At 41.8% G+C, this 12,703-nt stretch overlaps 1 protein-coding gene across 1 annotated transcript; it reads right to left on the bottom strand.

Annotated features, from left to right (window-relative positions):
• Positions 1–679: 679 nt before the first annotated feature.
• On the bottom strand, positions 680–11,483 carry LOC121578463 (synaptoporin-like). The gene is made up of 5 exons (XM_045224053.1): positions 11,351–11,483; positions 8,797–8,921; positions 4,366–4,564; positions 3,826–4,017; positions 680–2,449 (listed from the first exon to the last, which is right to left on the bottom strand). The coding sequence occupies exons 1-5, from the start codon at positions 11,372–11,374 to the stop codon at positions 2,069–2,071; spliced, it is 921 nt and encodes a 306-aa protein (XP_045079988.1). The 5' UTR covers positions 11,375–11,483; the 3' UTR covers positions 680–2,068.
• Positions 11,484–12,703: the final 1,220 nt, after the last annotated feature.

Genomic DNA, 12,703 nt, shown 5'->3' with positions numbered 1-12,703 from the left:
AGTCCAGCTCCGGCCAGCGGGGACAGACCGGACCAGGGGTACTTTGGGGGGTTGGCGAGGGAGCGGGGATCAGGCCCGGAGCCGGATCCACCGCCTAGGCGGAGTGCCCACCCGGTCCCTCCCCTGTGGTATTTGGTTGGCGCGGTCGGAGTCCGCGCCTTTAGGGGGGGGTACTGTCACGCCCTGGCTCTGGGGACACTGTTATGTTGAGCCAGGGTGTGTAGATTTCTGTGTTGTAGGTCTAGTTGTTTATTTTCTATGTTGCCAGTGTGGTTCTCAATCAGAGGCAACGAGTGTCAGCTGTGGCTGGTTGTCTCTGATTGGGAGCCATATTTAAACTGTCTGTTTTTCCCTTTGTGTTTGTGGGTTCTTGTTCCGTGTTGGTCTATGTTACCTAGGACGTTACGAGTCGTTTGTTGTGTTTGTTTACTGTCCATGTTTATCGCTAATGATAAATAAACATGTTCGTTCATCACGCTGCGCCTTGGTCTACTTCCTACGACGATCGGGACACTGCTGCTCTTTCCCTGAGCGTAGATGTGTTCATACACTGTCCTGTGGTTGCTGTATAGAGACAGACAGACTGGTTTGACTTTAGTTTCATAAGGCTTCCATTTTAAGAACATACAGTATTCGCACAGAGGCAAACCATTTGGACAATGCGAATGTAAGGCTTTATTTGTGCATCTTCAAATGTCAGTATTATTAAGATCCCTGTGAAATATCACCATCACTTTAAAACCATTGAGAAATTACAACACTTATACAAAATGTGTGGAACGACTCACTGTGGAACATCACTGCACCATCAGCAGAGCACAGCCACCACCAATCAAACAAACTGCATAAATTTGAGAATCAGATGAGGTATAATTAGAGTATATATATAACAGGCGGTTCACAAACGTATATCCCCACCACAGTTTTAAATTCAACAGCACAAACCTACTGAAGCATGAAACAATTTGTAATATAAATAATTTTACAGACACTAGGGTTAAGTACCTTGCTCAAGGGCACATCAGCAGATTTTTCACGTAGTTGGCTCAGGGATTTAAACCAGCAACCTTTCGGTTACTGGCCCATTGTTCTTAACCGCTAAGCTACCTGCCACCCAATCATTGAACCTCAAGTGTAATACAGGTAACACCTGTGCGCCGATGCACCAAGTTATGGACTAAACACACCAAGAAAACCACTACCATGAGACAGCCACAACAAGTCATGCAAAGAAAAACGAATTACAATACTGTACATGAATGTGAGCGAAGCCAAACCTCTCACATTCACACTATTCACACAGTCTTCTCTCACTCTATTTCCATTTCCGATACATTTTCCAAACCACTCCGATGTCCTCTAAAAAACTCACTTGCTAAATCCTTCCTTTCCCTTTACTGTGTCTTCTTTTCATTTTCCTCTCTTACGGTCCACCCCCTTAGATATTACAGCTTCGTCCACGTGCCCTTGCAAACTTCATATCTGGAAATCTACATGGGAGTGGTGACCTATACCTTATGGGCAAATGTAATCAGCTACATGTAATCTGATCACCAAGAAATAATCAGTTATGTTACCAGCAAAAATATTGTAATCAGGTTACAGATACTTTTGAAAAAGTAGATGATGAATTTTTGGATTAGGCTACTTTTAAATTCAGAAAGGATGTTTGAGGAGAAAATACATTATGACACCTTTCTGTTTCTAAATGACATTAAATTAAGTTTGTTCCATCTGAGCGAGTCTGACCACAAGTCAGAGACCACTATGATGACACACCAAATGCGTTTTATGGATCCTTTTCGTCTTCTGCAAATGCCTCTTAATGCGAGAGTAATCCAAAAGTAACTGAAAGTAATCCGATTACGTTACTGAGTTGGGGTAATCCAAAAATTATGTTTCTGATTACAATTTTAAGACAGGTAACTAGTAACTGTAATGGATTACATTTAGAAAGTAACCTACCCAACCCTGCTTATGGTCAGGTATCAATATACAAAAGTATTTTCAGATCTAGTTACGTTTGTGAGGGTAAGTAGATGAGGGGAAAATATACATAAAATGTGATCTAAGTATCATTGACAAACATGATAGGATTAATCCCTTTAGAGGTGACATCCCCCTGACTGATGATGATTGGCTGTCCTAGACTGGTCTGTGGCAAGCGGAAGCTCCCTATTGATTGGTTGAAGCTACCTTGGCTGTAGTGCTGCTGGCCCAAGCTCTCCCGTGATTGATCAAAACTAGTCTGCCTGTATGGATGTTGATAGAAGCTGTCCCCTGATTGGTCGAAACTGCTTTGGCTGCAGAGCCGTTGGCTCATCCCATTGGCCCGTCTCCCAGAGGCGCTTCTCATTGGGTACCTCTGGCCAGTCTTGTACCAGCCTGTCTCTTTGAAGACAAACCAGATGTTGCCGGCCCACAGGATAAAGTTTAAAAAACCAAAAACCTGTATAGAGGTACAGAAAGAGGGTATTTAGAGTGCATGTTGACGTTTCTTGTCCTGGAGGCAAAACTGAGAGCGATTTCCCCTTAGATAGGCCAGCTGCAAAGTCAAAATTGTCTATATTGTAAAAATACATGAAAGCAAAAATGAGCTTTTTGGTCTTAATTTAAGGTTAGGGTTGGGCATTAGAGTTAGCAGTGTGGTTAAAATTAGGGTTGGGCATTAGGGTTAGCAGTGTGGTTAAGATTAGGGTTGGGCATTAGGGTTAGCAGTGTGGTTAAGATTAGGGTTGGGCATTAGGGTTAGCAGTGTAGTTAAGATTAGGGTTGGGCATTAGGGTTAGCAGTGTGGTTAAGGTTAGGGTTGGGCATTAGGGTTAGCAGTGTGGTTAATATTAGGGTTGGGCATTAGGGTTAGCAGTGTGGTTAAGATTAGGGTTGGGCATTAGGGTTAGCAGTGTGGTTAGGGTTGGACATTAGGGTTAGCAGTGTGGTTAAGATTAGGGTTGGGCATCAGGGTTAGCAGTATGGTTAAGATTAGGGTTGGGCATTAGGGTTAGCAGTGTGGTTAAGGTTAGGGTTGGGCATTAGGGTTAGCAGTGTGGTTAAGATTAGGGTTGGGCATTAGGGTTAGCAGTGTGGTTAAGATTAGGGTTGGGCATTAGGGTTAGCAGTGTGGTTAAGATTAGGGTTGGGCATTAGGGTCAGCAGTGTGGTTAAGATTAGGGTTGGGCATTAGGGTTAGCAGTGTGGTTAAGATTAGGGTTGGGCATTAGGGTCAGCAGTGTTGTTAAAGATTAGGGTTGGGCATTAGGATTTGCAGTGTGGTTAAGATTAGGGTTGGGCATTAGGGTTAGCAGTGTGGTTAAGATAAGGGTTGGGCATTAGGGTTAGCAGTGTGGTTACGGTTAGGGTTGGGCATTAGGGTTAGGTTGAAAGTCAGATTTGATTACTTTGTGGCTGTGCCAGCTAGTGACAACTCTGAAGAGTTGCCTCCAGAACAAGATTTATGACGAAAAATGCTAACCTGCATTTAGAGTTTGGGTCTAAACATCAAACTGTCAGATTCAGAATCAGAAAATGTTATTGACGTAAAACAAATGGTTGCTAAGAATTTTTGTTGCTGTGCATACATTATTTAAAACATCATCATCAACAATCGGTTGAAGGACGAGCATCACGTAGGAGTAAACACCACCTGTCTGAAGACAATGGAGCTGACATTGATCAGCATTGGTATTTCATGCATAAGGAATGTGTCCCAAATTACCCTATTCCCTATATAGTGCACTACTTTTGACTAGGGCCCATAGTTGTCTGGTCAAAAGCAATGCACTATATGGAGATAGGGTGCCATTATGGACATCACCAATGACTCACCACAGACGTGTTGAGCTCAGACCAGACTGGGTGGTGGGAAGCTGAACACTGGTTGGCCGGGTGTCTGCAGGCAGAGATGAGCAGGAGGACCTGGGTGGGATCAGTGGCTGACTTTACATCAGACAGAGCTTTGGCCCAAGTACAGGAACTCACCAACCACATGAAGGCGAAGAGCACGGTCACTACAAAGTCCTGGTTAGCAGGGAGAAATGGAGAAGGTTATTATCAGGTTCAATGCGATCGTGAGAGTTGAGGTGTGAAAAAGAGGATGGGGTGATGTTATAAACGAGGTCTAAAGGAATATGGAAGAAAAGAGCAGGAGTAACAACAAAGTACAGCTAACTGCTATTTATAAAATGCCACAATATACCACATCTTTCAGAGGTAATAATCTTGTGAATCACATTTCTCTATATGTTAAGCTACCACTGTCCTGTAAATTATTTAATTCAATGTATCTCAATTAATAGACACATACATTATACAAATACCATGACATTAATGAACCAAAGGCAGCTCTTGATAAGTAAAACAACTCACCACCAGCGGTCCTCTATTACCCTCGCGGTACTTGTTCTGGTAGTAGATGTACACTACGGTGGCCATCAGTGAATAGAGGAAGGCAAAGACAGCCACGGTCACAAAAAACTGAGCTGAGGAGGAGTAGTCTCCTACCAGGAAGATGGTCTCCTGTCTGTTCCTCTCACACAGCGTGGGCTGGAAATGGACCTGCTGTAACCTATAAGATGTCAGGAACAAGGACATGGTCACAGTTAAAGCCTTTTATTGACAAGTGTGAGGCTCTGATCACAGTGCAGGTGAGTGAGAATGAGGTTGAGAATGTCATGACCATCATCCTGCAAGTCATTGTCAGATGTCATGCTGTAGCTATGTCGTCAGTAAAATGTCTATCATCAAAGCTCAATGTGTTAGAATCCTAATCACCTGTTACAGTAGTTTTCATTTATTTTATTTAACCTTTAATTTTACAGGTTAGTCATTGAGATCAAATTTCGTTTGCAAGAGAGACCTGTAGTTAAGCCATCTTGCCTATAAAATAACATAGTCCTGCATTATGGCAGGAAATGTCCAGGTAAAAGTAGAGTATGAGCAGAGTGTTTGAACACACAATGATTTGCAGAAGGTAGAGATAGACCCTGCTGATCCTTGCTTCAGGCAAGAAAAAAAAAAAAGATATCTTTTAAAGAACAAAAGTCTGTCTTGGTGAGGAACCCTTCCATTACCAATGGACTCTGACAGGCTTTAAAAATAGCGATTGTTAAACTGAGTGAAACAAGTTCCTCCCACTGATCTGAGTGAACCTGCGATCTTCAGAGAGACAGAGAGAGAGAGAAGAGAGAGGAAGGAGAGAGAGAGAGAAGGGGGAGAGAGAGAGAGCGACAGAGAGATAAGAGAGAGAGAGATTAAAGAGAGGTAAAGGTATACAGTGCCTTCGGAAAGTATTCAGACCCCTTGACTTTTTCCACATTTTGTTAGATTACAGCCTTATTCTAAAATTGATTAAATATATATTTTTTCTCAGCAATCTACACACAATACCCCATACTGTCAAAGCGAAAACAGGTTTTTAGAATATTTTGCAAATGTATTAAAAATAAAAAACAGAAATACCTTATTTACATACAGTTGAAGTCAGAAGTTTACATACACTTAGGTTGGAGTCATTAAAACTCATTTTTCAACCATTCCACACATTTCTTGTTTTGGCAAGTCGGTTAGGACATCTACTTTGTGCATGACAATTTGTAGACCTCCACAAGGCTGGTTCATCCTTGGGAGCAATTTCCAAAAGCCTGAAGGTACCACGTTCATCTGTACAAACAATAGTACGCAAGTATAAACACCATGGGACCATGCAGCCGTCATACCGCTCAGGAAGGAGACGCGTTCTGTCTCCTAGAGATGAACGTACTTTGGTGCGAAAAGTGCAAATCAATCCCAGAACAACAGCAAAGGACCTTGTGAAGATGCTGGAGGAACAGGTACAAAAGTATCTATATCCACAGTAAAATGAGTCCTATATTGACATAACCTGAAAGGCTGCTCAGCAAGGAAGAAGCCACTGCTCCAAAACCACCATATAAAAGCCAGACTACGGTTTGCAACTGCATATGGGGACAAAGATCGTACTTTTTGGAGAAATGTCCTCTTGTCTGATGAAACAAAAATAGAACTGTTTGGCCATAATGACCATCATTATGTTTGGAGGAAAAAGGGGGTGCTTGCAAGCTGAAGAACCTCATCCCAACTGTGAAGCACGGGGGTGGCAGCATCATGCTGTGTGGGTGCTTTGCTGCAGGAAGGACTGGTGCACTTCCCAAAATAGATGGCATCATGAGGAAGGAAAATTATGTGGATATATTGAAGCAACATCTCAAGACATCAGTCAGGAAGTTAAAGCTTGGTCGCAAATGGGTCTTCCAAATGGACAGTGACCCCAAGCATACTTCCAAAGTTGTAGCAAAATGGCTTAAGGACAACAAAGTCAAGTTATTGGAGTGGCCATCGCAAAGCCATGATCTCAATCCTATAGAAAATGTGTGGGTAGAACTGAAAAAGTGTGTCCGAGCAAGGAGGCCTACAAACCTGACTCAGTTACACCAGCTCTGTCAGGAGGAATGGGCCAAAATTCACCCAACTTATTGTGGGAAGCTTGTGGAAGACTACCCGAAACATTTGACCCAAGTTAAACAATTTAAAGGCAACGCTACCAAATACTATTTGAGTGCCCACTTCTGACCCACTTGGAATGTAATGAAATAAATAGAAGCTGAAATAAATCATTCTCTCTACTATTATTCTGACATTTCACATTCTTAAAATAAAGTGGTGATCCTAACTGACCTAAGAAATGGAATTTTTACCTGGATTAAATGTCAGGAATTGTGAAAAACTGAGTTTAAATGTATTTGGCTAAGGTGTATGTAAACTTCCGACTTCAACTGTAAGTATTCAGACACTTTGCTATGAGACTCAAAATAGAGCTTAGGTGCATCCTGTTTCCATTGATCATCCTTGAGATGTTTCTACAACTTCACTGGAGTCCACCTGTGGTAAATTAAATTGATTGGACATGATTTGGAAAGGCACACACCTGGGTATATAATGTCCCACAGTTGACAACGCATGTCAGAGCAAACACCAAGCCATGAGGTCGATGGAATTGTCCGTTGAGCTCCGAGACAAGATTGTGTCGAGGCACAGATCTGGGGAAGGGTACCAGAAAGATTCTGCAGCATTGAAGGTCTCAAAGAACACATTGGCCTCCATCATTCTTAAATGGAAGAAGTTTGGAACCACCAAGACTCTTTCTAGAGCTGGCCACCCGGCCAAACTGAGCAATCGGGGGAGAAGGTTCTTGGTCAGGGAGGTGACCAAGAACCCGATGGTCACTCTGACAGAGCTCCAGACTTCCTCTTTGGAGATGGGAGAACCTTCCAGATGGACAACCATCTCTGCAGCACTCCACCAATCAGGCCTTTATGGTAGAGTGGCCAGACGGAAGCCACTCCTTAGTAAAAAGCACATGACAGCCTGCTTGGAGTTTGCCAAAAGGCACCTAGAGACTCTCAGACCATGAGAAACAAGATTCTCTGGTCTGATGAAACCAATATTGAACTTGAATGCCAAGCGTCATGTCTGGAGGAAACCTGGCACCATCCCTATGGTGAAGCATTGTGGTAGCAGCATCGTGCTGTGGGGGAGAATAGTCAGGAGAATAGTCAGGATCGAGGCAAAGATGAACAGAGCAAAGTACAGAGAGATCCTTGATGAAAACCTGCTCCAAAGTGCTCAGAACCTCAGACTGGGGCGAAGGTTCACCTTCCAACAGGACAACAACCCTAAGCACACTGCCAAGACAACGCAGGAGTGTCTTAGGGACAAGTCTCTGAATGTCCTTGAGTGGCCCAGCCAGTGCCCGGACTTGAACCCGATCAAACATCTCTGGAGAGACCTGAAAATAGCTGTGCAGCAACGCTCCCCATCCAACCTGACAGAGCTTGAGAGGATGTGCAGAGAGGAATGGGAGAAACTCCTCAAATACAGGTGTGCCAAGCTTGTAGCGTCATACCCAAGAAGATGTTAGGCTGTAATCACTGCTAAAGGTGCTTCAACAAAGTACTGAGTAAAGGATCTGAATACTTATATAAATGTCATATTTCCGTTTTTTTTATATACATTTGCATAATACATTAAATACCTGTTTTTGCTTTGTCATTATGGGGTGTTGTGTGTAGATTGATGCGGGGGGACAATTTAATCAATTTTAGAATAAGACTGTAATGTAATAAAATGTGGAAGAAGTCAAGGGGTCTGAATACTTTCCGAATGCACTGTATGTATTCCTCAGAATCACTGCATGATGCTCATGAGTCTCAATTATGAATCTCTCCCCTGATCATCAGGAGTCTTTCCACATTACTCTTAACCTGAGCTGAAATGTTTAAGGTCTTCAAGGGAGCAGGTAGATACACGTGAGATACTGAACGTGGAAACAAATGAATGATTTGACAACTACAGCTCCATATTCCATAATCTTTCAATCCAAACATAGATTTTTTAAATGTATTTTTATAGATGGAAAATAAATCTCTGCCACCACACCTCCACCCTATCTGTCAAACACATTCATGGACGGACAACACTATCATTGTCTCACCAAGGCTATATCCCCAAATGCACAGTAGATTACAATACAGAATGACTCTTAGTAAAGTGTTGTGGAGTGTTTATCTGGATAAATGTGACTTGTCTCTCAACGTGTATACCCATGCATGTGACATGTGACAATGACATGAGCCTTTTGCTCCAGTTTGCACATGACTGTATGACATGACTGTCAGTGTAAATTCTGTTGAATTTATGTTTTGGAGAATTTTGACCATGAACCACAATAAAATGGACAAAAGTCTAGTAGTCAGACTGTGGAAAAATAACAGCATGTATTACCTGAAGGGATAGGCAAAGTTTACGGTGATGCTGAGGTTGCTCTGGCTCTTGTCCGGACATTCCACTCTAACCCGCAGGTGACCAGAGTACCCTCCACATGTTGCAAATGCACAGATGGCAAAGATCTGGAATATATATATATACATATATATATTATTAAACTCCTACTCATTGAGCACGCTAGACATAGGCTGTGTCCCAAATGGCACCCTATTCCCTACATAGTTGACTAGCTACTTTTTACCAAAAAGTAAAAAGTAGTGCACTACATAGGGAATAGGGTGCCATTTGGAATGCAGTTTACTAGTTTCTCCTGGTCCCTCCTTTCCTGTCTGGTCCTCTACAAAACTGCTAGACCAACAGCTGGACCTAATGAGCCACAGAGGACTGTCTATATCAACACCCTGACAGATGCCGCCTTTGGGAAAGTTATCAGGGAACTTTCTTGTGTGTAATATATGGTACATGGTGTGGATATATGGTGGAATGAGGTTTACTGTTGGTTGTCTTTAGAGTTTATGAATGTGGGACTGTTGATGTTGATCCTAAAATAAAATAAAACCTGCTCTTTCCAGTAGAGGAGAGTGGGGTAAGTTGAGCCAGAGAGGTAAGTTGAGCCAGCCTTGTTTCCATACACAAAATTAATAATTTGACCAAATATTTAGGAAGAGGTCATCATTTTATTGAGTCTGTGAAGGAAGAAACTACATGGAAAAAGTGGTAAGCAAGTTAGGTCCAAAAAACAGATTTTCACCAAATCAAATAAATGTATTGTGTTAGAGGTTTCATGATGCTTGTATCTAAACCAAAGGAGATAATTTAAAGATTGTTCTACATCAGTTTGGGTCTCTATAAGCTTCAATATGAGGTCCTAAACCTAGCATGAAAGTGCAGCCTTGTAGCTGTGTGGGCTAATATAGTCAAAATGTTTGACTTGGGGTCAGTTGAGCAAATTGAAGTGTCTCATGGCTACCCAGGGTAAGTTGTGCCAAGACACTACTTTTTTGGAACAAGCTATGTTTTCAAACCTGTAATGTTTACATGAATTATGATTATTTCAAGGGATACACAACATCCTGAAATACTATATATGTAGATAGAGGCAGGGACAGAGAGAGAGAGAGAGAGAGAGAGAGAGAGAGAGAGAGAGAGAGAGAGAGAGAGAGAGAGAGAGAGAGAGAGAGAGAGAGAGAGAGAGAGAGAGAGAGAGAGAGAGAGAGAGAGAGAGAGAGAGAGAGAGAGAGAGAGAGAGAGAGAGAGAGAGATTCTCTCAGATTGTTTCTAAAAGGTATAACATACAGCCAGACAGTTGTTGTGTAATCCGATCAGATCCAAAGTGTTTAAGACCACATCTAATTAAGTGTGTGTGGCTATAATTATAATTAAAAGTCAGTGATTAGATGTATTTATAGAAGAATGATTAATGTGTCTGTTGTCTGCAAACATCCTGTTAATTCACTCATTCATATTCAAATGGGAAAAGGATGCATTCTAAATAGTTACAATCATTAATGACACATTATAACTAGAATAATCATTATTACGCCATGAAATTATAGATTAAAACACAGCTGTTAACAAAGTATCCTCTGAATACAAAGGCTTTTTGGTTTCAGTGTTAAAAGATGAACAGAAAGAGAGAGAGGGGGAGAAAGAGAGACAGAGAGAGAGACAAGAGAGAAAGGGGATTGTGAGAGAGAGGAGGAGAGAGAGAGAGAGAGAGAGAGAGAGAGAGAGAGAGAGAGAGAGAGAGAGAGAGAGGAGGAGAGAGAGAGAGAGAGAGAGAGAGGAGGAGAGAGAGAGAGAGAGAGAGAGAGAGAGAGAGAGAGAGAGAGAGAGAGAGAGAGAGAGAGAGAGAGAGAGAGAGAGGAGAAGAGAGAGAGAGAGGAGGAGAGAGAGAGAGGGAGAGAGAGAGAGAGAGAGAGAGAGAGAGAGAGAGAGAGAGGAGGAGAGAGAGAGAGAGAGAGAGAGAGAGAGAGAGAGAGAGAGAGAGAGAGAGAGAGAGAGAGAGCGAGAGAGAGAGAGATATGGTAGAGGAAAGCTAATCTCGGCACCATGTCTATTAAGCAGACTGATGATCAAGGTTTGGGATTGATTTTCTTGAAGACAACATTATGAAAACAACTGAATAATTTAGAAATGGGCTGACTGCAAACAGAGAGCCACCTACTGTGGGTTAGAGGGTGGGCGGAGCCCCGTAGAGTGACTCAACCTGTTGGAATACTGTGCATGCCACACACACAAACACACAGGCACACGCATGCATGCATGCACGCACAAACACACACAAACACAAGCACACACACACATCCTAAAGAACTGCCCTGGGAAAAATAGTTGATAAAAATTCACCCACCAAACATAAATAATATTCCTTACAAACTAAATTGAAATTGAAACAATTAGTTTAAAAACAGATCTATCACATACAATAGCCTATAAAACACACCCCTACTTCATAACTAAATAATTATAATGCTGGTTTAACCAGGAATGTACTTACTAATGAAAATCAGTTACCCACAGTCCAAATATGAAAGAAACAACAACTTACCGGAGCAAATATGACCATACACATTTAAAAAGCACAGTGATTAAGTTCTACTCCACAAAAGGGTGTTAGCAGCTTTCTCCTCATACTAATGCACTGTCACTAATGTAGATGGTTCAACAACAGAGAGCAGAGAGAGAGGGAGAGAGAGAGACAGAGAGAGAGAGACAGACAGAGAGAAAGAGAGAGAGAGAGAGCTCATACTAATGCACTGTCACTAATGTAGATGGTTCAAAGACAGAGAGCAGAGAGAGAGGGAGAGAGAGACAGAGAGCGAGACAGAGAGAGAGAGGGAGAGAGACAGAGAGCAGAGAGAACAGAGAGCGGAGGTTGCCTGGAGGGAGGTGAGAGAAACGACAAGATATCTGAAGGGATGAGAGTAGAGTGCAAAGGGAGCTAGAGGGTAGGGGAAGGAAAATGATGTAGTGCAGAGCTCCTCTCTAGTATAACTGTGTGGCTCTGCTACTCTCTTTGAGGACAGACCTACCTACAGTACCAGACACTCCGGTAGAGAACAAATAGACAGAATTATGAGGATTCACCTAGCAGATTTCCACCCATAGATTCCCCAGAGAAACAGAGACAGATAATTGACCATGCACCAAACGTGTCTATGACAGGATTCTTCAGACATACTGTCCACTGGGTAATCAAGGTCCAACTTTTACAATGTTTTACTTTATCATGATCACAACCTTACTTTTCACATTGGTATACAGAGAGATTATTGGATAGGTTAATTATGAGATATGAAAGCTAATTTGTGTTTTAGATTTTAAAAAATACATTTAAAAAAGCCACTTGTCATTTCCTACTAGCACTGAATTTGCTGATAAATACTTTGTTAAGGGAAAATGTACTTGATACGATTGTGATGTGTTGTTTGTTGTCTCACCTAGCTATCTATCTTACGATGAATCCACTAATTGTAAGTCACTCTGGATAAGTGCGTATGCTAAATTACTAAAACGTAGAGACCGATATCATGTTACACAACACAGAATTCTAATAATCTTTTTTCATTTCCCATAAATACACTTACCACATATTTTACATAAATCAATTACAAAGCTAAAACATTCAGTGCCTTGGGAATGATCCAGTGCTTGTGATGTTCGAGAAGTTATTTCATACTTATTTTTTCACAGTAAAATATCAACAAGGAGGTAAGATAATATGGATATGGTGAACCGTAGGATAACACCTGAACTGCTTACAATTGTACAGCCACACTGATCATCACTATTACCCTGTTGAAGGTATAGAGAGTTTAGGAGCTGTCCATGGTGCTGAAACATGTACAACTCAATGACAGGGAACCATAGAAATGCTTATTTAAACTGGTATGTATCTAAC

Source organism: Coregonus clupeaformis, chromosome 12 (genome assembly GCF_020615455.1).
Source record: "Coregonus clupeaformis isolate EN_2021a chromosome 12, ASM2061545v1, whole genome shotgun sequence".
NCBI classification, from domain to species: Eukaryota; Metazoa; Chordata; class Actinopteri; order Salmoniformes; family Salmonidae; genus Coregonus; species Coregonus clupeaformis.
This window is presented reverse-complemented; position numbering and strand designations above follow the sequence as displayed.